At 45.8% G+C, this 23,634-nt stretch overlaps 1 protein-coding gene and 1 pseudogene across 10 annotated transcripts in view; one reads left to right on the top strand and one right to left on the bottom strand.

The window, feature by feature from the left end:
* The window catches only part of GNB4 (G protein subunit beta 4), a 79,272-nt gene extending 65,914 nt beyond the window's left edge, over positions 1 to 13,358 (bottom strand). For 2 of the 10 annotated variants that reach the window (XM_089332138.1, XM_051859159.3), the window contains exon 1: positions 13,111 to 13,245. Coding sequence is in view for 1 of the 10 variants with exons in the window: in XM_089332136.1 (XP_089188262.1) it covers positions 12,638 to 12,647 (10 nt within the window). In the remaining 9 variants the exon portion in view is untranslated. Of the gene's footprint in view, positions 1 to 11,559; positions 11,625 to 12,637; positions 12,911 to 13,110 lie in introns of those variants that run through there. The other 8 variants (XM_070072482.2, XM_002716441.6, XM_051859162.3 and 5 more) reach the window with 8 other exon arrangements.
* A 279-nt stretch (positions 13,359 to 13,637) lies between these two features.
* LOC100346731 (ribosome biogenesis protein NSA2 homolog) overlaps positions 13,638 to 23,634 on the top strand; it is a 92,039-nt pseudogene continuing 82,042 nt past the window's right edge.

The raw sequence follows: 23,634 nt of genomic DNA, 5'->3' as shown, positions 1-23,634 counted from the left end.
CTACTTCACAATCACACTTGATTTACTAACAGATCACATAATCGCTGTCTCAGGCTTGGACTAACAGCTAATTAGTGACTCGGACTAGTTATTTGGGATTCTACCCTATTCTCATCTCCCTATGCCCACCAAAATGCAAGAATGCTCCCAGAATGCAAGAACCAGAGGGGGCTTATCATCTCTGGGTGGCTTGGACAGTGTGTGCATTGTTACTTACAGTTTTGTTCTGCTGTCCTGGCACTCTCACCACCACACATGCCAGTCTGGAGAAACTCACGTCACCCCTGCGGTTTGGGCATCCCTCAGAATCCCCCCCCCCCCCCAAATCTCTGTGCAGACGTTTCCCAGCTAAAAGGTTAGCACATGACATTAACTAAATTCCCACACCACCCTGTCACTGCCGTCATTTTTTTTGTTTGTTTCAGATTTATTTACCTGAAAGGCAGAGTGACAGAGAGTAAAAGAGACTTCTTCCATCCACTGGTTTACCCCTCAAATGGCTACAATAGTCAGGGCTGGGCCAAGCTGAAGCCAGGGGCCTGGAACTCCACCCGGATCTCCCACATTGAGTGGGAGCGCTGGGCCATCCTCTGTTGCTTTCCCAGGTACATTAGCAGGGAGCTGATAGGAAGTAGAATAGCTGAGACTCAAACCAGTGCTCCAATAGTGGATACTGGTGTCTCAGACATTGGCTTAACCCACTGTGCCACAACACCAGCCTCCTTCTTTACATCTCAAGGAAGGGTAGAGGTTTCCTAAACACAGGATATGCAACTTATGTCCCATGTTAATTAGACAACAACAGGACCGTAGATATGATACATTCACACAATGGAGTATTGCACAGCTATCAAGAGAATATCAGAGCTCCCAGTACGGACTTGCAAAGATGCCACCACTAATGCTATTCCCCTGAACAAAGTCTCCCTTTGCAGGTTCCAAATGTAAGTAAGGTAAGCATGTTGGTGGGAGTCTGTCCTTACTAGGCAAGGCATACTAAATCTCCTTAGCAGTAACTACACAGTATAGGTACCAACCTTGCTAGAGCCAAAATTGGGGAAAAAAAGAAAAACAAAAGAGAAACACCTTCAAGGTGTATGCAATATTAGACACAGACATCAGAGGCCAGGATTTGGTTCAGTCACTAGTTAGATGCCCACATCTCACATCAGTACCCAAACTTGATTTGCAGGCCTGGCTCCTGACTCCAGCTTCCTGCCAGTAAGATCCCTGGGAACAGCAGTGATGGCTAAAAGTAATTGGGTTCCTGCTACCCACGTGGGAGAACTGTATTGAGTAACCAGCTTCTGTCTTGTCCTCAGACCAGTCTTGGTTCTTGTGGACATTTGTGGAGTAAACCAGAGGATGGGAACTCACTCTGTGTTTGTCAAATAAAACAGTGTTTTAAAGTTACATTATTTTGGCTGGCGCCGCGGCTCACTAGGCTAATCCTCCACCTAGCGGCGCCGGCACACAGAGTTCTAGTCCCGGTCGGGGCACCGGATTCTGTCCCGGTTGCCCCTCTTCCAGGCCAGCTCTCTGCTGTGGCCCAGGGAAGGCAGTGGAGGATGGCCCAAGTGCTTGGGCCCTGCACCCCATGGGAGACCAGGAGAAGCATCTGGCTCCTGCCATGGGATCAGCTCAGTGCGCCGGCCGCAGCACACCAGCCGTGGCGGCCATTGGAGGGTGAACCAACGGCAAAAGGGAGACCTTTCTCTCTGTCTCTCTCTCTCACTATCCACTCTGCCTGTCAAAAAGTAAATAAATAAATAAAGTTATATTATTTTAGCAAGTCAGTAGTACACAAGTATAGAAATGATTTCATATGATTCCTACTTCAAAACAATTTAAATAAGATATAGGAGTATCTCTCAGCAATTAAGGCAACAGCTCTCCATGATACATACTGGAATACTAGTAGTGCAGAACACATGCTGTGAAGATACCAGGTATTTCTGTGCATAGCTCTGCTCCACAGGAAATTTAAAAAAAAATGATTTATTTATTTGAAAGAGATTGAGGCATACACACACAGACACAGACAGAGAGAATGAGAATATGAATGAATCTTCCATCCAATGGTTTACCCCAAAATGGCTAAAACAGCCAGGGCTGGGCCAGGCTGAAGTCAAGAGCCTGGAACACCATTCGGCACTTCCACATAGATACAAGGGCCCAAAGACTAGGGTCATCTTTTGCTGCTTTCCCAGGTGCTTTAGCAGGGAGCTGGATCAGAAGTGGAGCAGCCAGGACTCCAACTGATGTTCACACAGGATGCCAGCATCAAAGGCTGTGGCTTTACCCAGTGCACTACAACACTAGTCCAGGAAATCCTCAAGTTCCTGTATGACCCACGGCACCTTAGTTAGGAGGCCGCAATGAAACCTACTCACTGAGAGCACTGCCTCCAGTGTCCAGCCGTGGGGTTTGCTCATTGGCTTCCTCACCTGCATATTAACTGACACGGAAAAAGTTAATATAGGGAAACTGGAATGATCACCACAGTTGAGAACAAGAAGTCTTTGAAAATTAAAATATATTAAGGGAAAGAAGTATATTTAAGCCAGAAGTGTTTTAGGTGATCAAAGCATTAGGGGTGAGCTAAATGGTTTCATTTCTTCTTTCTAAGCAGATAACTTCAAATCTAACTATTGTCTGATTTTCTGATTTCACTTTCCAGTCATAATAATCAATTTGGAAGCTTATATAAAATTAAAATTTCCAAAATCTGATTTTTTAAAAAATTATCTAGTTTTTGGTCAAGGTTCTTGCATTTTTATTTCTTCTTATTTTTCTCTTCTACTTGTGTTGCCGATTAGTATTACCTCCACCAGAGGGCAGACAAAGGTAAAAATGAGAAATACTGAACACAGATAAACTTGGTAGCTTCCAGAGAAGCTGTACCAGTATAACCCAAAAACCTTAAATAGCACTAATGCTACAAGGCTCTCTAGACACTATCCTCTCCAACTGAAATAGCACTAGCCAGAATACAGCAGCAACAGAGTCAGCAAATACTAATGCATGCACACATTCATTCATTCATTCAGACAATATCTGAGTCCTGCCCAAGTACCAGGCATACCCCAAGCTCTCAGGTTTCGGTGGTAAACAAAACAAACAAGTTTCCATTGTCATCCCACTTTATTCCAGGAAGAAAGTAATAAAGGCCAGAAATAAATACCATAACTTAAAGTACAAATCAGTACCAGGTAAGGGGGAAAAAAACCTGCAGATGTTAGAGGACTTAGGAAAGCTATTTTTAAAGGACTTAATCTAAGTAAAGACCCACATGAAGTGAGGAAATGAGCCATGCATCAAATGCAGAAAAGCATTCCTGGAAGAAGAGTAAATGTGCAGGCCCTAAGGCAGACCTGGCTGTTTGATCAACAGAAGCTGGTGAGGAGTGAGGATGGTGAACAAAGCAGAGAGGCAGAGCCAATGACCGTAGGCAGGTGGGCAAGAGCCCCGCCACATGATCACACAGGCCTCTGATCTTGAGGAAGACTGCAGATCTTATCTAACAGTCATGGATTCTGACAGCCGAGGTACAATCTGATTTGACTTACATCTCTAAAAGCTCATGCTGGCTGATGGGGAACAAAGTGGAAGCTGAGAGACCAGTTGAGCAGTAGTCCAGGCCAGGAAGGAAGGTAGTCTGACACAGAGTGGTGATGGTGACATTGCAGGTAACAATAGTCAAATGTGAAGTTCAAAAGAAGGTAGAGTCCATAATACTCGCTGATAGGATTGTCTCCACCAAAATCCATGCTGAAATTTTATTTTCAGAGAGGTGGTGCTGGGAGGTGGGATTTTCAAGGGGTGAGTAGGTCATGAAGGGGGAGTAACGTCATTGTTGCAGGGCTGAATCGGTTACCATGAGAGCTGGTGATCGTAGAGTTGCCTCCCAGGTTTTGTCTCCTTTGCACAGGCCCACTTGCCCCTCCACTTCCCACATCGCCAGGGCCGCACTGTTGGATGTCCCAGCATCGAGAACTGTAAGCTAAGATACACTTTGCTTTATAAATACCCAGTCTCAGGCATTCTGTTGTAACAGAAAAGGGACTAAGACACTTACTGATGGAAGAATAGGCTGAGGATGAGTAAAACAGGAAATTAAAGGTAACTCTTGGACTTTGTAGCCTAAGCATCTGGGGAGATCATGGTACCATTTACTGGGACGGAGAAGAGCTAGAAATTCCAGCCAACAAGGCAGGATAAAACCCTGAACTAGTCGGTTTCCTAGACAAGGAGGGAAAATGTTTTAATAAGGAATTACGTATCGCCTGTGCCAAAGGTGATTGAAAGATGCTGTGTGGCACAACCGACATCCTAGTGACCTTGAGAAGAAGGGTTTCATGGAGGAGTAGGGATAAAGTCTCTCTCAAGTGAGTTTAGAAGGAGGAAGATGAGACAGCCTACATGGAATCTTTCGAAGAATACTCTAAGCAAAGCAATCTTATTGTTTTTCAAAGTCTTATTTTTAACTTTTCATTTAAAAAAAATTTCAAATTTCTTTTTTTTTTTTTAAGATTTATTTATTCATTTGAAAGAGAGGCAGAGACAGGTCTTCCATCTGCTGGTTCACTCCCCAGATGGCTGCAACAGCCAGAGCTGCGCCAATCCGAAGCCAGGAGCCAGAAGCTTCTTCTGGGTCTCCCACGTGGGTGCAGGGACCCAAGGACTTGGGCCATCTTGTACTGCTTTCCCAGGCCATAGTAGAGAGCTGGATCGTCAGAGGAGCAGCCAGGACTTGAACCGGTGTGCATATGGGATACTGGCACTGCAGGCGGTAGCTTTCCCTGCTACACTAGAGTGCCGGCCCCCTGCCTGGAAAAATTTTAAATTTCATTCAAAAATTTTAAACAGGGCCAGCGCTGTGGCACAGGCTCAGCTGACATCTGCAAAGCTGGCATCCCCTAAGTTCCAGATGCTCCATTTCCAACCCAGCCACGAGCTAATGTGCTTGAGAAAGCAGTGGAGGATAGTCCCCATGCGTGGGCCTGTGCGGCACGTGTGGGAGACCAGATGGAGTTCCAGGCTCCTTGTTTCAGCCTGGCCCACCCCTAGCTGTTGTCATCTGAGGAGTGAACCAGCAGATAAAAGAGATCTCTGTCTCCCTCCCACCCCCCGCTGTCTCTAACTCTGCTTTTCAAATAGCTTTTTTTAAAGATTTATTTATTTATTTATTTGTAATTCAGAGTTACACAAAGAGGGAAGGAGAGGTAGAGAGAGAGAGGGGTCTTCCATCCACTGGTCCACTCCCCAAATGGCCACAGTGGCTTGAGCTGAGCCGATCTGAAGCCAGGAGCCAGCAGCTTCTTCCAGGTCTCCCATGCAGGTGCAGGGGCCCAAGGACTTGAGCCATCTTCTGCTGCTTTCCCAGGCCACAGCAGAGAGCTGGATCAGATGTGGAGCAGCTGGGACTTGAACTGGCACCCATATGGGATGCTGGCACTGCAGGCAGCAGCTTTACCCTCTATGCCACAGCACTGGCCCCAAATATTTTTCTAATGTTAAACATAACTTGAAAAAAGTAGTATTGTGATCACCCTCATACCTTCCTACCTTCCACCTAGACTTACCAATTATTAACATGTACCACATTTACTTTATCAGTCTCTATTTTCATAATTATCACTACTACCTATCCATTTAAGAAAAAGCTGAGGACGTTTTGACCCTTTACTCTTAAATAATTCACTGGTTTTTTTTTTTGGTTTTTTGTTTTTTTGTTTTTTTTTTTTTTTTGGCCAGGCAGAGTGGACAAAGAGAGAGACAGAGAGAAAGGTCTTTCTTTTGCCGTTGGTTCACCCTCCAATGGCCGCTGCTGCCGGCGGTGCACCGCACTGATCTGAAGGCAGGAGCCAGGTGCTTTTCCTGGTCTCCCATGGGGTGCAGGGCCCAAGCACTTGGGCCATCCTCCACTGCACTCCCAGGCCTCATGAGAGAGCTGGACAGGAAGAGGAGCAACCGGGACAGAATCCGGCGCCCCGACCGGACTAGAATCTGGTGTGCCGGCGCTGCAGGTGGAGGATTAGCCTAGTGAGCCCCGGCGCCGGCCTCACTGTTTTATCTTCTAAGAACAAAGGCACTCTGTTAGGTAACCCCAGTAAAATTATCAAGTTAAGGAAATTTAACACTGATATAATACTATTATTTAATAATTCAGTATACTTTCAAATTCTGTCAATATCCCATGTAGCACTGTCCTGTCTCTTGAGTTCACTTTGATCAGGAACTGTTCTCCAGCCTTTGTCTTTCACAACACTGACATATTTGAATAGCACAGCCAGTTACTTTGGGAGAATGATTTTTCAATTATGGTTCCCTCATTGTTTCCTGGTAATTAGATTTTGGTTATGCACTTTAGAAATACCACAGAAAAATAATGAAGTTCCAGTTGGAGCACATCAAGAGGGACGTGCTGGTGATGCTAACTTTGATCGCTCACTTGGTTAAGATGATGTGTGCCAGGTTTCCCTACCGTGAAATACTGCTTCCCCCGGTCACGACTTCAGAGAGATCATCTGAAACTGTGTAACACTCACCTGAATTAATATTACGATGACAGCTGCAAACTCCAGACTTTTTGTTCCTTCTGCATTTTTTTAAATGGCTTTCTACTAGGAAGAACCTTCTCCTTATTTTATTCAATGGGTTATAATCCATTACTATCATTATCCATTTGGATGCTCCACTTTTCCCAGATTTAGCCCTCAGGAACACCCTCAAGCTAGCTCCTATGTCCTGATATGCCATCAGCTTTTTGAACACTTCCTTACTTTGACATTCAAGATGTCCAAGGCTCATCTTATACTTTCCCTGCCCCAGCTCGGAAATCAGCAGTTGACTCATGGGCATTAGTGGTGTTCAGTTACTTGGATGTCATTGCTTCCAAGCCCTTTCATCAGACAGAGCTAGGAAATATTCATACATGAATATATATTTTAATCATGAGTTCATATTGACACTTAATTCCAATCCAACAACAAAAAGTTCTTCAGGAGAAATAGTTAAGACGCCACTTAGGATGTCAGATTCCGTATCAGAGTTGCCTGGGTTTGAGTTCCTGCTAGATCCAGTTTCCTGATAATGGACACCTGGGAGGCAGCCAGTGATGGCTCGAGTACTTGGGTCACTATTCACATGGGAGACCCACATGGAGTTCCAGGCTCCTGGCTTTGGCCTAGTCCAGACCCAGCTACTGGGGACACTTGGTGAATGAATCAATCAGTGGATGGAACCATCTCTGTCTTTGTCGCTCTGCTTTTTAAATAAATAACAGTAAATAAACAAAGCTTTTTCAAAAATGAGTTCTTCATTGCCTTCTTCAGGTCCATGTTTTTTAAAGTTGTATTTATTTATTTGGGAAGCACAGAGATAGAGGAAAAGAGAGAGCGAGCTCCTCTCCATTAGTATACCTCCCAAATGCCTTCCTTCAATGGTCAGGACTGGGTCAGGTTAAAGCCAGGAGCTAGGGATTCCATCCATGTTTCTATGTGGGTGCAGGGGCCTGAGTACTTGGGCCATCTTCTGCTGCTTTCCCAGGCCAGAAAGACAGATAGAAGTGGAGCAGCCGGGACTCAAACCGGAGCTCCAAAATATGATGCCAACATTACAGGTGGCAGCTTAACCCACTGCACCACAACACTGGCCACTATATATATATATATATACATATATATATATATTTTGACAGGCAGAGTGGACAGTGAGAGAGAGAGAGACAGAGAGAAAGGTCTTCCTTTGCCGTTGGTTCACCCTCCAATGGCCGCCGTGGCCGGCGCGCTGCGGCCGGCGCACCGCGCTGATCCGATGGCAGGAGCCAGGTGCTTCTCCTGGTCTCCCATGGGGTGCAGGGCCCAAGCACTTGGGCCATCCTCCACTGCACTCCCTGGCCACAGCAGAGAGCAGGCCTGGAAGAGGGGCAACCGGGACAGAATCCGGTGCCCCAACCAGGACTAGAACCCGGTGTGCCGGCGCCACAAGGCGGAGGATTAGCCTAGTGAGCCGCGGCGCCGGCCCAGCCACTATATATTTTTAAAAAGATTTATTTGTTTAAAAGGCAGGGCAGGGGCTGGCACTCTAGTGCAGTGGGTTAAAGCCCCAGCTGCTGCACCAGCATCCCATATGGGTGCCAATTTGAGTCCCAGCTGCTCTACTTCTGATCCAGCTACCTGTTAGTTTGCCTAGGAAAGCAGCAGAGGATGGCCCAAGTCCCTGGGCCCCTGCACCCACGTGGGAGATCTAGAAGAAGCTCCTGGCTTAAGATAGGCTCAGCTCTGGCCATTGCAGCCATTTGGGGAGTGAACCAGTGGATGAAAGACCTTTGTCTCTCTTTCTCTACCTCTCTTTGTAACTCTTTCAAATAAATAAAATAAACCTTAAAAAAAAAAAAAAGGAGGGACAACAGAGAGACAAAGAGAGATATCTTCCATCTAGTGAGTCACTCCACAAATGACCACAACAGCCCAGGGCTGGGCCAGGCTTAAGCCAGGAGCCAGGAACTCCATCAGGGTCTCCTACATGGGTGGCAGGAGTCCAAATACCTGGGTCAGCTTCTCTGGTTTCCCAGGCTTGTTAGCAGGAAACTGGATTGGAAGTAAAGGAGCCAGGAATTGAAACTAGTATTCTGATATGGAATGCTGGTATCTTAAGCTATGGCTTAACCTGCTGTATCACAATAGCAATCCCTTATCTTTTTATTTCTCTTCCTCCCAAAGTAAAAATTCTAGCTCTCAAGATAGTGAACTTTCTCATTCACTAAATGGTGCAATACACATAAAATAGTTTCAGAATTTCTACACATTTACAAGAGCCTACTACAGAGTTCAAGTTTTTATTTTTATTATTATTATTTTTTTAGTTCTTTTTCTCTCTACATTAAGGGCATACCATCAAAGTGCTCTGCTTGGAGCCGGTACTGTGGCGCAGCAGGTTAAAGCCCTGGCCTGAAGCACCAGCATCCCATATGGGTGCCGGTTCTAGTCCCAGCTGCTCCTATTCTGATCCAGCTCTCTGCTATGGCCTGGGAAAGTAGAAGATGGCTGTTGCGGCCATCTGAGGAATGAACCAGCGATGGAAGACCTTTCTCTCTGTCTCTACCTCTCTCTGTAACTCTGTCATTCAAATAAATAAATCTTAACAAAAAAATGCTCTGTTCAAAACTTACTTTAATTTTTATTTTCTTTTGGAAATTTATGTTATTCATTGAAAATACAGACATTTGTTGTTATTTGTATTCAACTGTTAAGCTTCTCCCCAATCTTGTTAACTTTATATTTTAGCATATGAAAGATAAGTTTCCAAAACTCAAAACTATATAAAAAGATATATTCAAAGCAACATCATTCCTTCTGCTATCTCACTTTATTCAATTCCCACCAGGTAATTATTAGTTTCTAGTTATCCCTCCTTAATTTATTTTTATTCTGTCAAAAATTAAGCTTTCTTAGAGTGAAACACAGAAATGAGGCAGTCACTGAAATAAAACACTAGATCAAGAAAAAATTTCATATTAAGATGGAAGATACAATGTTTGTATAATTGTATAATAGTGTAAATGATTCCACAGAAAGTGACAAATTGAAAATTAGGGACAAAGGGGACAATTGTGGGGGAAATTATTGATCAAAATATCTTCGGGGGGGTGTCAGTGCTGTGGCATAGTAGGCTAAGTCTCCACCTGCAGTGCTGGCATCCCATATGGGTGCTGGTGCAAATCCTGGCTGCTCCTCCTCTTTTTCTTTTTTGATTTATTTATTTATTTATTTGAAAGGCAGAGTTAGAGAGAGGGAGGTAGAGGCAGAGAGAGAGAGAGAGACAGTCTTTCATCGTCTGGTTCACTCCCCAAATGGCAGCAATAGCTGAAGCTGGGCTGATCTGAAGCCAGGAGCTTCTTCCAGGTCTCCCATGTGCAGGCAGGGGCCCAAGCACTTGGACCATCTTCCACTGCTTTCCCAGGCACATTAGCAGAGAGTTGGATTGGAAGTGGAGCAGCTGATACTCAAACTGATGCCCATATGGGATGCCAGCACTGTAGGCTGCAGCTTTACCTGCTATGCCATAGCGCCAACCCCCAGCTGCTCCTCTTCTGATCCAGCTTTCTGCTGTGGTCTGGGAAAGCAGTAAAAGATGGTCCAACTGCTCAGGCCCTGTACCCACATGGGAGACCTGGAAGAAGCTCTTGGCTCCTGGTTTCGGATCAGCCCAGCTTTGGCCATTTCGGCCCTTTAGGGAATGAACCAGTGGGTGGAAGAACTCTGTCTCTCCCTCTCTCTGTAACTCTACTTCTCAAATAAACAAAACCTTAAAAAAAAATATCTTCTAGGGGGAGGCATTTGGTGTAGCAGTTAAGTTGCTGCTTGGGATGCCCACATTCCATATCAGAGTGGCAGGATTCAAGTTTTGGCTCCAGACTCCAGCTTCCTGCTAATGAACTCCTAGGGAGAGGCAGCAGGTGATGGCTCAAACCCCTGGGTCCCTGCCTCATACATGAAAGACATACACTGAGTTGTTAGCTTCTGGCTCTGGCCTGGCCCAGTCTTGGTTATTGCAGTTATCTAGGGAAGTAGAAAGTGAATGGGAGATCTCTTTCTGCCTTTCAAATAAATAAAAATTAGAAAATACATATTAGGAATTAGTAGGAATATCAAAGGGTTCCTGTACCACAAAGTAGACCGTTATCCTGTCTGTAACCTTCCAAATGAGTTACATCTGCCTCCAGAAAACGCACCTTAAACGGAGGCTCTTCTGGGAGAGTCAGTCAGTCCACTACCTACTAGTGTCAACAGGACAAGTTCTGCCCTGGCAAGACAGTGATGTGAATTTTGAAGGAGACATTTAACCAGGTGAGGGAGAGGACCAGGGCTGATGTGAGGATGTGTACAATAACACAGAATGACAGCACTGATCGTGTCGGGAAAGCACACACAAGTCTCTGGCACATCGTGGAAATCTTACACATAAGCTGGTGAGTAACTGCGGGTTACTCCTCATGCCCTGACGTTAAGTTAATGTGGCACAGAGGAAAGAACTTGGATTTCACAGACAGAGAGGTCATGCCTTGAGTCCTAGTTAAGTTACTTCACATCTTGTGTCATCTTTTGTCCTTACCCGTAGAAGTGGAAAATGCCTCCTCTGTCAGGTTACTAAGAAATAGAAATAGAATAATGTATAGCATTGCTTCTGGCTCAAGACAGACACTTAAAAAATAATTCCTGGGGCCAGCACTGTGGTGCAGTGGGTTAAGCTGGTGCCTGTGATGCTGATGTCCCATATGAGTACCAGAGCTTTACTTCCAGAACCCAGCTCTCTGCTTCTGTGCCTGAGAAAGCAGCAGAAGATGGCCCAGGTGCTTGGGCCCCTGTCAACCATGTGGGAGACTTCTATGGAGTCCATGGGTTCAGCCTGGCACAGCCGCAACCATTGCAGGCATTTGGTAGTGAACCAGTAGACAGAAGATCTTTCTTTCTCCCTCCCTCCCTCCCACCCACCTCTCTTCTCTCCACAACTCTGCCTTTCAAATAAATACATCTTTAAAACTAAACAACTCACATAATAAACACAGATTAAATTAGCCAGGTAAAGCACAACACAGGCAGCTGACTTCAGTGACACACCTGAAAGAAATCAGAGGAATCCCATCATCTCAGGCGGTTATCTGGTAAAGGGCAGAAAAACGCCCAACACTTCGTTCCAATTCTCAATTCTGAAATTGCCCCGGAGTCTATTTTTAAAGTGTAAAAATATGTGCTGACATACTTTAGCGTCAATGATGTGAAAGAAACAAACCTTACAGGTTACCAGAGACCAATGACTTGGAATAATGTCCTAAATAATGTCTGCAGGCTCACAGAAGGGGAAATCCAAGTGTATGGCTAGCGTTTTGGAATTTTGTTCAAGTGCATACACAAAAAGGTTGCCAACGTTCAATAAGACGGTATGTTTAAAGTTTCTATTTCAGTTTCAAATTTGTCTACAAAACACAACAAAACGCAAATCTGAAGGTGATCTAGAACCAAACACTGAACTACTCCATCGACTTCCAGCCTCGCATCAGGGATCAACAGAAAGCCCCACACAGTAAGAGTGGGGAGAAGTGCTGTGGCAGAGACTCCCAGCACACAATTTTAAATGGACACAGTCCCTGGCTTCCCTGCCAACTAGAAACGGCATCCCCGCATCTTGAACCCTAAGCCTCATGAGCTTGGTCTCCCTCCCCGGAGACGTACTTAAAGGTCACCACCACTGAGAAGCACTGACGATAAAAAGTTCGCATCCGCGATTACGTTTCCAAGGTCTTAAGAAAACTGCCCGGCAGGGTGCTGCTGCACACGCCCAGCGACTGGGGAGGAGAAAAATACACCCTCGCCCTTTACGGAACGAGAGGGGGAAGGAGTGGGAGAGGAGGCAGGAGAGGCAACAATCACAAAGCCTTTCTTTCTGCTCGCATCGACAATGAGAGCCTGGTCTTAAACTTCTGGAAACTCAATCTTTCCTCACCGAATAGCAATAAACATCAAAGGATAAGGCGACCATTTGCGTTTTGAAGCAGACTGTAGAGACAAAAGACACTTTCTCCCCTCGTGAACTTGCAAATACAACTAACCCATTAATTCCACCCAACCCTCACCGCTGGGCATCAGACGAGAAACCGCTGGACCCGTTTTCGCACTCACTGGAGAACTTTTCAGCGCGTTCCCGGCGCTCTGCGCCCAGCACCTCTCCCGGGCGGCCCCGAATAACCGCTATTTTCGGGGCTAGCAGGAGCTCGAACCGGGTCCCTCCAAGGGGGAGGCCTATGAGTCGTGGAGACGAACCCGGGGTCTGGAGGACTCCGACGGCAGCCAGCGCCCTGGCTCCCCGGAGCGAGCGTCCCAGCCGCCCAGGAAGTGCCCGAGACCGCGACCCCTCGAGGGCCGGTCCCGGCGCCGCAGCAGAGCGCCGCCGAGGCGCGCCCGTCCCGTCCCTCCAGGGCAGCGCCGGTCCCCGGAGCCTCCGTCCCCGAGCCCACCTGGGCCAGGTTGCGCCGAGGCAGCCCCACGGCGCCCCCCACGCCCCCTTGGGCAGCCTGGGATCCCCTCACGGGGCGCGCTCGCCGCCCACCTGGAGGGAGCTCGGATCCGCGTCACCTGAGGCTGCGTGGGTCCTCCCGGCGTTCAGCCGCCCCTCGAGCAAGGAGCCGGCGTGCAGAGCGCAGCGCACCGCCGATCTCAGCACTGCAGGCCACACCCAGGTCCGCCAGCCGGGCAGCCAACTCCGCGGCGCGCCGGGGCCGGGGCGGGGACGTGGCGCGAGGCGCGAGGCTCTAGGCGCGAGGCACGAGGCGCGCGGGCCCGGCGGGGACGCGCCGCGAGCCTGCGCATGCCCTGGAGCGCGCGGCCCGGGCAGGGGGCGGGGGGCCGCAGGGAGCGGGCGCCGCGCGCAGCTTCTGCTTCCTATTTTCTCTCTCGTTTCCTGCTAGAAAGAGAAGAAGGACTTTTTAATTCCCGGGCAGTTTCGTTTTCTTGTCGGTGCGGCGCCCGTCGAAGCGGTGGGGCCGCTTTCCTTCCCGGCACCGCGCAGACGTCGGTGTGCTCGTGGGCAGGAGCGTAGGGTCGAGCTGGGGCCCCCACCGTCCCGCTAGGACCGACATGCTGCCTTTCCACGCGCACGAAAGTGAACTACAGGCCAGAACCGGCTCTCACATCGCTAGTGTGACCGTCTCGGGGCCCAGATGCCGTCATCGACAAATAGGGAGTGACACCTGCCTCATTGAAGGTGCCAAAAACGTGAAGTCGGGTTCGCCCGGAGCCCGCCTCCCAGTAAATGCCCAACACTTGGGAGTCATTGTTACACTACTGCCTCTCATGAAACTGGAAGGCCTTCCAGATGACCCTGCCAAGTCTCTCTTCTCTGCATGAATTAAACACCACATACATCTCAATCCACTTTTCCCACATCTCTCTGGAGGTCTTTTATGTTTAAAATGTCATAAAATAAATGCATCTATCCAATTTGCTTCCTCTGAAGTCAGAACCGCCTGGGAGCATTTTTCCTCTCCCCACCCCCCTCTTCCTTTTGAGTTAATTCCAGTTTGACAGACGGTTGCTATAGCAGTCCTTCTCTGACGTCAAACGATTTAAAGAAACAGCCCTGGGTAACTCTACTGCACGGGAGTTCTCTGCGGAGTTTCTGTGCCGGAGAAAGGTTTGAACAGTATTAGAAGTGAACCTGCCACCCCCGCAGCTCTCCACTCCTTCTTCGTTAACTGCTTCCCACTATCACCTGGAATAAATCTAGCCGTACCTTACCAGAGATGATGCCAAAGTACACGCACTCTGATTGCAACTGTGGAAAGAATGTGACCGTCTTACCGAAAAGACAGACCGTGACAAAAATGAAACGCTCGTGGTACTAGGATGATGAAATTGTGTCTGTTTTTTATCCAGATTTTTATTTTCCCTAATGCTGGGTGCTTGCTTTCTGTGAGAAAGAAAAAGGGGAAATGCCAGATCTTCTGTGTATGTCAGAGTGTCAGCAGAGTCGCTTGGGGCCCGATTCCTTTGCATCTGCAACTGCTTACATGTTTAAGCGATTTTTATCCTGAATCCTGAATTTTATCCTCTAGGATAAATTTTATCATCCTAGGTAAAAGCCCTCTTGGAAGCAAAGGGAAATTGGTGTTTAAGGAGTACCTATTACATAGTTGCTTTGCTTTCTGCTTTCAAATGTTGTGCTTGATATTCACAATAACTGCCAGTTGTGCATTTTGTCCCCAGTTCACAGGTAAGTAAACTGAAGCTGAGTAAGATTAAGTTACACGGGGTATAGCAGAGTCTCACATGACATCTGATTGGATCACCTCCAAAACCTATTTTAGGATTTTTTTTAATTAATTTATTTGAAAAGCAGAGTTACAGAGAGGCAGAGGCAGAGAGAGAAGTTGAGAGTTCTTTCATCCACTGGTTCACTCTCCAAATGGCCATGATGTCTGGAGTTGGGCCAATCCAAAGCCAGGAGTCAAGAGCCAGGAGCTTCTTCTGGGTCTCCCATGTGGATGCTGGGGCCCAAGCACTTGGGCCATCTTCCACTGCTTTCCCGGGCCATAGCAGAGAGCTGGTTCAGAAGAGAAGCAGCTGGAACACGAACTGGTGCCCATATGGGAATGCTGGCACTGCAGGTGGGGGCTTAACCTACTAATTACAGCGCCAGCCTCCCAAAACCCATTTTATTTCCTCTGTTTCTTTTCTGCTGTGTTCCCATACACTGGCACTTACCAGATATTGTAGGGTTTTGAGAGGTGGTTGGGTTCAGATTACATGTTGAAAAACAAGTTGCTTGTATTTAGAAAAACCCAGTGGGAAGCACTGAGATATTCTAAGCCAGAAAAAGATTAGGGGAAATAGAAATCAACAGCTCTAAACACAAAATGCACAGCCTAAGAAACAAGAATTTACTGATTTATGATGACTTGAGAATAAATTATATCAACCTGCCTGAAAATTTAAAATGGGCAGAGAAATTATTAGAAGAATAAAATCCCAGAACAAGAGAGGAAAGTTTAGATACTATCCAAACTAATGCACTTCCAAGAATATCATGTTTCTGTTTTGCTACATCTGCTGCATCTCTCTCTGAAAAGAACACTTGTTGAGGACAAGCCTATACTGCCAATCTGAAAGTGGAGCTGATGAAAGGAATTTCACTACTAGGGACAGTTTCCTAACAGTACAGTAATGTGCCTAAATGATTTAGCAATTCACAAATTTTCCAATAATAATGATATCAAGAGAGAGATTGTTAACAGTTTTGATATCTGCTGTTTGTGGAGGTAGTTGTAGTGATATGTCCCACTTCTGATGATTAAGCCCAGTGAGCCCCTGTTTGGGTGTTTCTGCCCAATATTTAGGTTTCTAACCCATTAGGCCCATGTTCTCAAATCCTACTGTGTTAAGGGAGGTTGGTGGGGTTCCTGCTTTGAAAACAGAATCTGGGCCAGCGCCACGGCTCACTAGGCTAATCCTCCGCCTTGCGGTGCCAGCATACCGGGTTCTAGTCCCGGTTGGGGCGCTGGGCCAGGGAGTACAGTGGATGATGGCCCAAGTATGGGCCCTGCACCCCATGGGAGACCAGGAGAAGTACCTGGCTCCTGCCTTCGGATCAGCGCGGTGCACCGGCCACAGCGCACCAGCCGTGGTAGCCATTGAAGGGTGAACCAACAGCAAAGGAAGACCTTTCTCTCTGTCTCTCTCTCTGTCTACTCTGCCTGTCAAAAAAAAAAAAAAAAAAAATCCAGAATCTATATCTATTTTATCTTTGTATCTTCTGTGGTATTAACAGAATACTTTGTAGCACTAGGTACTCAGTGAACCAATAAATGAGTCAATGCACTGGGCCACTTGTTTTACATAAATAACTTTCATACCTAATCCCACCTCCTTTATCTCCTCAGAACGGTAGGAGAGGGAAAAACCATTATTGTTTTAGGGGGAGTTCACAGTTGCTCATGCATGGTATTTTCCTTCCCTGTGACCAAGCTCTATTCTCAGCTTCTCTACTGGATGAATCTGAATCCTGTTCTCAGTGAGCCACCCTAGGCTCCAGAGTACCATAGGCTTGTACCCCTACCTTTAAATCATACCCTAGAAGTGCCCTGCTTTTTTTCTGAACCTACCTTGCATTAGACAATGCCAAGTGCTCTCTGAAGAGTAGAAGGATCAAAGTGTACTGTTTTATCAGTACTGTCCTAATATGTTGTATGCATTCCAATTGCATAATGTTCTGGATGAGGCCAAGTTATATTTCCACAACACTGTAACTAAAGTAGTATGTTCCAGCTACAACAAAATAAGTTAAAAAATGCTAAATGGAAATTGTGTGATACAATCTGCAACAGTGTTGTGAGAAGCAGTTCCTTAGTAGACTCCATAAGAAGTCGGTGTTGTTGCAAGGAGACATCCATGACACAAAGCAGTCATGTCTGCAGCCTTCCCACTTGCTCATGCACGATGCGTTTCTGGATCAGCTTGCATATACAACTTACATTTTGAGCCCAGCTTTGCTGAACTCTCTGGCACTCCTGATACACACCAGTTATAGGTCTAGAATCTTTCTCCTCAGGTTCTCATGAACCATGTCAATATGGAATCTGTCCTCCACAAGCATTCCCATGACCTTAGAAGAGTGTTGTCCTTAGCAAAATATATCTATTGGGCTAGTGTTGTGACACAGTGGGTTAAGCAGCTGCCTGTGACGCTGGCATCCCATGTGGGCAGCCGGTTTGTGTCCCAACTGCTCCACTTGATTCATTCAGCTCCATGTTGATGTGCCTGGAAGGGTGGTGGAGGATAGCCTAAGTGCTTGGGCCCCTGCCACCACCCAAGAGACCTGGATGATGAAGCTCCTGGCTCCTGACTTTGGCCAGTCCTAGCCCCCACCATTGCAGCCACTTGGAGTGTGTACTAGTAGATGGAAGATCTCTCTCTCCTCCCTCCCTCTCTCTGTAACTCTGAGTTTCTAACAAACAAATCTTTTTTTTTTTAAGGTATCACAGGCATAGAAGCAGGAAGGAGAATCACCCAGGCCTATATTTGCTGCTTTATGTCTTGTGATTCAGGTGCCTGGAATCTGTTACTGGGAAGGGACATTGAAAAGTGAAAAGAAAACTAAACTGTGTGTCAAAAGACCTTATTTAAAGCTGTTGATTTTCAGCAGATCACTACCCGCCTGCACTCTGTCTTACCCAATTATACAAAGTAAGAGTCCTGTATTCTAATATGATTGGCAAAATGGATGGCACTGGTGCCATCACTTGGTACTATGTCCAACAGATTACTTTGCTAATCACTCACTCTTTTCTCCTAAACCTCATCTTAGTCCAAGAATTCTTCTGAAGGGCCAGCGTTGTGGTGCAGCATGTTAAGCCCATACCCGGGGGCCAGTTTGAGATACAGCTGTTCTGCTTCTGATCCAGCTCCCTGCTAATGTGCCTGGGAAGGCACTGGAAGATGACCTACGTACATGAGTCCCTGAAACCCATGTGGGAGAATAGAATGCAGTTCCTGCCTCCTGGCTTTGGCCTGGCCCACACCTGGCTGTTTTAGCCATTTGGAGAGTGAAACAGCAGATGGAAGACCCCCCCCCCCCTTGCTCTCACTCTTGCTCTGTGTGTGTGTGTGTGTGTCTCCCTCTCTGTCACTCTTCCTTTCAAATTAATAAATAAATCTTTAAGAGAACAATACTTCTGAATACCACATTCTAGCAGGGCATGCTGATTTGTTGATGAGTAAAAATATATTACTTATCTCTTCCTCTGTCCAACCTACCCCAAAATATCCAACTTGGGTAGATCCTGGCTGACAGTGTTCTCTACTCCACACACGCAGCGCTGGCTAAATTGACTCCATTTCTCAAGATGTTCTCATACATGGCAAGCCAGTTAATGCTGGCTAATGACTGGAAGATTAGCAGGTGTAGGGGCCAATATCTCAGTTCCTCTTCCCATAAGAATGTCCATGGTTTGTTTAGAATTCATCACACTATAAGCCTGGGCTCCAGGAGCAAGTGTTCTAAGAGAATAAGAAGGAAGTGCATAGTGTTTTTATGACTTAGCCTCAGTGATCACACAGTGTAGCTTTCACCATGCTCTTAGTCTCAGCGGTCACAATGTGTGATGGGGCATAGACCTTGTGTTAGTTCATTTTAGATTACTATACTGAAGGGCCTCAGGCTAGGTTCTTTATGAAGAAAAAAGTTCAGTTGGATTACATTTTTGGAGATCAAAGTCTGAAATTGGGCAGTCCCATCAATTCATTCCCTGGCCCTATCACTTCATGTCAGATGGCATCAAAATGGCAGGAATGTGTGCAAGAGGGAGAGATCATATGATAAGATGGAAGCCAGAGAGGGCTTGGGGTCTTGTGAGAACTATGTTAATCCTACCTAAGAACACATAGTCAATGATCTTAATCACCTTTCACTAGGCCCCACCTCCAAAAAACTCCCATTAGAGGACAGGTGTTTGGTGTAGAAGTTGAGAGCTGGGGCCAGTGCCATGGCTCACTTGGTTAATCCTCCGCCTGTGGCACTGGCATTACATATAAGTGCCGGGTTCTAGTCCCAGTTGCTCCTCTTCCAGTCCAGCTCTCTGCTGTGGCCTGGGAGGGCAGTGGAGGATGGCCTGAGTGATTGGGTGCCTGCACCAGCGTGGGAGACCAGGAGAAGCACCTGGCTCCTGGCTTTGGATCAGCGCGACGCGCTGGCCGCAGCGCGCTGGCTGCAGCGCGCTGGCTGCAGCGGCCATTGGAGGGTGAACCAATGACAAAAGGAAGACCTTTCTCTCTGTCTCTCTCTCTCACTGTCCACTCTGCCTGTCCAAAAAAAAAAAAGCCTTGCACATATTGTTTCTGCCATCCTCAGAAATATAATCTTCCACCCGACTATTTGCTAACCCTGAATTAATCTGAGACCCTCACAATCTAAGATTCTGTCTGTCTTTTCTTTTCTCCCATAGAGTATTGACTTTATGTTAATATGTTGTGTCAGGTATTTCAAACAGTGGAAAATATCTTACTTTCCTTATCAGCTTGTTATTTTGGCTTTCTTTTTTAATTGTTATTTTAAATTTATCTGCAAAATTGACTTTTAAAAATATTTATTTATTTATTTGAAAGTCAGAGTAACAGAAAGAGGGAGAGAAAGAGAGATCTTCCATCTGCTAGTTCACACCCCAAATGGCCACAACAGCCAGGGCTGGGACAGGCTGAAACCAGGAGCCAGGAGCCTCTTCTGGGTCTCCTACATGGATTCAGGGTCCTAAGCACTTGAGCCATCTTCTTCTGCTTTCCCAGGCACATTAGCAGGGAGCTCAATCAGAAGTAGAGCAGCTGGGACTTGAGCCTGCACTCATATGGGATGCCAGCATTACAAACTGCAGCTTAACCAACTGTGCCACAACACTGGCTTCAGTTCTATGATTTAAACACACACACAGATTCATATAAGCACTGCCACATCAGGCTACAAAACAGCTCCATCTTCCCCCAAGCTCCCTCATGTCCCTTGTGGTTGCCTCGCCACAATCCAAAACCTAATCTTATTGATCTGCCTATCATTCCTATAGTTTTTCCTTTTGAGAATATAAATGGAATCATATGGGATGCCACATTTTGAGCCTGGCTTCTTTCACTTAGCACATTGCCTCGATTTCTTATTTTACCAAGTGGTATCTCATGATATGCAAGTATCAGAGTTTGTTCATCTATTTGGTAAATGAATAAACCAAAGGACATTTTGGGTGTTTCCCAGGTTAAGGTAAATTATGAATAGTTCTATGAGCAGTCATATACAAATTTTTGTGTTAACAAATGTTCTCATTTCTCTATCATAGTTAACACAGGAATGGGATTATTGGGTTATATGGGTAGTGTATACTTTCTAAGAAACTTCCAAGCCACATTTCACAGTAGCTGATCCATTTTTGCACTCTGAACAGGAATATATAGGAGTACCAGTTGCTGAGACCTTGCCCATGCCTGGTTTTATCTGTATGTATTCTTTTAACTTTAGTCATTCAATTAGGTGTGTAGTGGTATTTTCTAGTGGTGGTTTGTCTTAGTATCTTCTTCAGCACCATGCATACATATTGTCCCCTGCCTTCCCTGCTCTGATCCAGTCCATACATTCTTTTCATATTAATTTCCCCAACACACAACACTGATTATACTTTTTTTTAGCTCAAAGAACATGCAGTGGTTTCCGGTTATTTACTGACATGTATGCATCTGCTTGCCCTTACATGAAAGGCCTTGCAAAATCAGGTGTCAAGTTACCTTTCAAGGCTCATCTTTTACAAATTTCTTTTTCATCGCACCTAATCCTTTTTCTCTTCTAAGAGTAGGTTCTTTGCTTCCCACCTTTGTCAGGGCTGTTCCTCAAACTGCATCTTCTGTACCTCTCAAGGACAAAGAATTTGAGAATTTGAGGAGATTGTCCTTTCTCCTGTGTACCTGAGCTGCCACCATGCAATACCATGCAGTCTGTCCCAGCTACGCGCCCCCAGGCTCTTAGAACACCCTCCTGGGCAGGTCCACAGCTCCTGGGCCAGGCAGGAATCCAGCTGGTAAATGCGTATCATTTGCTGGCAGAGAGCAACAACTTTCCAAGGGTTTCTTTTGAGTCTTGGGGGAGGACTATAGGGAGGGGGATATTGCCTTTTCCGGAGCATCACATTGTACTCAGGGGACTTCCTCAAAACATCCCCTTCTATTCTCCATCTGAGCACCAGAAAGCAGAGTGCAAATGTGGTAAATATAGCATCTTATGCCTGCCCTGGCAGTTCTCTGAGTTTTGAGACTTTTTAAGAATTTAGTTTAATAATATGATAATTTTTCATATTCATATTTTCAAAATTTTATATATTCAATAATTTTATCAGATTTCAAAGCATGGAGAGCTCTGATATCTGTCAACAATATATGAGCTCCCTTCAGCAATATAAGCTGAGAAAGAATAATTTAATAATGTTAATAGTTTCCTGGTGGAAACAGTTGTTTTGTTCCAAAACCAAAGTCATTTAACCTGGACTTCAGACTCTATTTAGGAGGTAAGAAAAGATGGCAAGGAGAGACCTGTGGATCAACTATTTTTCTAAACATTTTTATTTGTTGGTAGAAACACTATTCTCGTATCAGAAACATCAGACAAAGGTGGGCCTTTAATCTACTGGCTAAGATGCCTGTGGCCCACATTGGGGTACCTGGGTTTGATTCTTGGTTCCAGCTCCTGACTTAAGCTTCTAGCTCCTGTGGACCCTGGAGGGCAGCAGCAATGGCTCAAGTAATTAGACCCCTGCCACCTAGGTGAGAGATTGGATTGAGTTTGGCCCTTGCCAGGTTTTAGGGATTGAATCAGCAGATGGAAATTCTGTCTATTTCAGAATCTCTGCCTCTCCAATAAATAAAACTTTAAAAAGAAGAAATAACAAATGTTAATGAACAGAACTGTGAGATTAAGGGAATGATTTTGAAAGCCTCTTTTTGCCCCAAGGCATGTTTAAGAGACAAAGGAGTCATGAGTTTGGACTTCCTTAGTCATCATCTCTGAATAGACAAGGATATCCAAGTCACATTTCCAAAAGTCTAACTTAAATGCCAAGAATATCAAGTGAAATTGCTAATGGCAGCAAATTCAGTTAGGGTCAAGTGTATGATGTATTAAAGTTTCATTCTACAGAGCTTCTGTCTTGTGTATTTTTTTTCCATTTTATAGTCTAGAACATATTATTTCGTGTGAGCTAGAGGTTTACTATTGCAAGACTACTTGACGCCAAAATCTCGCTCCTAGGGTACTCATGTCTGTCGTGCTATATCCACAGTCTTAGCAGAGCAGCTGCACATACTGGGCACTCATCAATGTTTGCTCAATGAACGGATAAATGAATGAATGCAGATCTCTAAGCCAAGGTGCCTGAGAACTCATTTATTCACTTATTTTTAAGTGCTTTATTTCCTCTCAGGCAAAAAGTTCATTCAGCGCTATTCAGGAATGAATAGAATCAGGCTCACAAAATGCTTGAGTCCACATTTATGCTTCTAGGATCAGAGTCTTCCAGTAGGTGAGGTAGCAAAGCTAGGACTAGGGTAGAAGAGGGGTGTGAGTTCCAAGAGTTGGGGCCAGGGCCACGCTCTTCCTTCCCTCGGAGGGACCCTGTGAGCACTGAGCTGCCGTCACAGCTTTACGTTCCCTTGTGTTGTTCTGGTTCTGATTGTGACGCTGGAGGGGACAAGGCTGCTCTTACCGCCATTCACATGATAGCACAAAAGGCTTTGAGAGCAATTTAGCCTCCTCAGGGAGCAGGGATGGGAGAAATCAGCTTCCTTTCTCATGGCGCAGGCAGAGTGCACTCATGGGTGTGATACCATCACCTGTTTTTAAGTGCTCTTTGGAAAAACCCAGTCCTTTGCATTAGAGCACAGAATTAGCAGGGTAATGCTGGCTTATGCAAGAATTGCCTTTCTCTCCTTTAATGTGTCTTTGAGGAGAAAAAAATCAATAATTAGGAATGAATATGTGAAAATGAATACCTCAAATGCTTTAGGAACAGGACAGAATGAAGACATTTCCTGAGAAAATAATCTTCTTTCAAATGCATTTTCTACGTAAGCATCTTCCCTTCGATACTTTTCATGCTTAACATACATTGGTAGGAGGCAGCACTTCACCTTACTTCCCTCCTTTACCATCTACAACAGATGTGTAAGCTCTTGTTACTCCCATTGTGCAGAGGGGGAGATCGAGGCCCAGAGAGCTGAGCATCTTGCTCAGGGTCTCCAGGCAGTGCCAGGGAGTGGCACCGGGGTTTATGTCCCCAGACTCCTTCACCCTCTCTGAACCTCCATCTCCATCAGCCCTCTAGGGTATACAACCCTCCCAGGAACTACACAACCTAAGGAAAAGAGAGTGCTTGCAATGCAAATGAAGCTCCTTCAGCAATGGCACATTCCCTGAGACTCTCCTGTAGCTAACCACTTAAATGGTGGGACTGACAAATGGAGCCAGAACTTTCTGATCCACTGATTGAATATGTTCCTCTCCCTGCTCTTAAGCACCTGCCCTTCAACAGTTACACAATGGCTTTCACTTACGTTG

This window comes from Oryctolagus cuniculus, chromosome 4, assembly GCF_051225735.1.
Source record: "Oryctolagus cuniculus isolate XC-2025 breed Fujian yellow rabbit chromosome 4, ASM5122573v1, whole genome shotgun sequence".
Taxonomy (NCBI): Eukaryota; Metazoa; Chordata; class Mammalia; order Lagomorpha; family Leporidae; genus Oryctolagus; species Oryctolagus cuniculus.
Note: the sequence above shows the minus strand (reverse complement) of the source record. Positions and strands in the feature narration are given on the sequence as shown.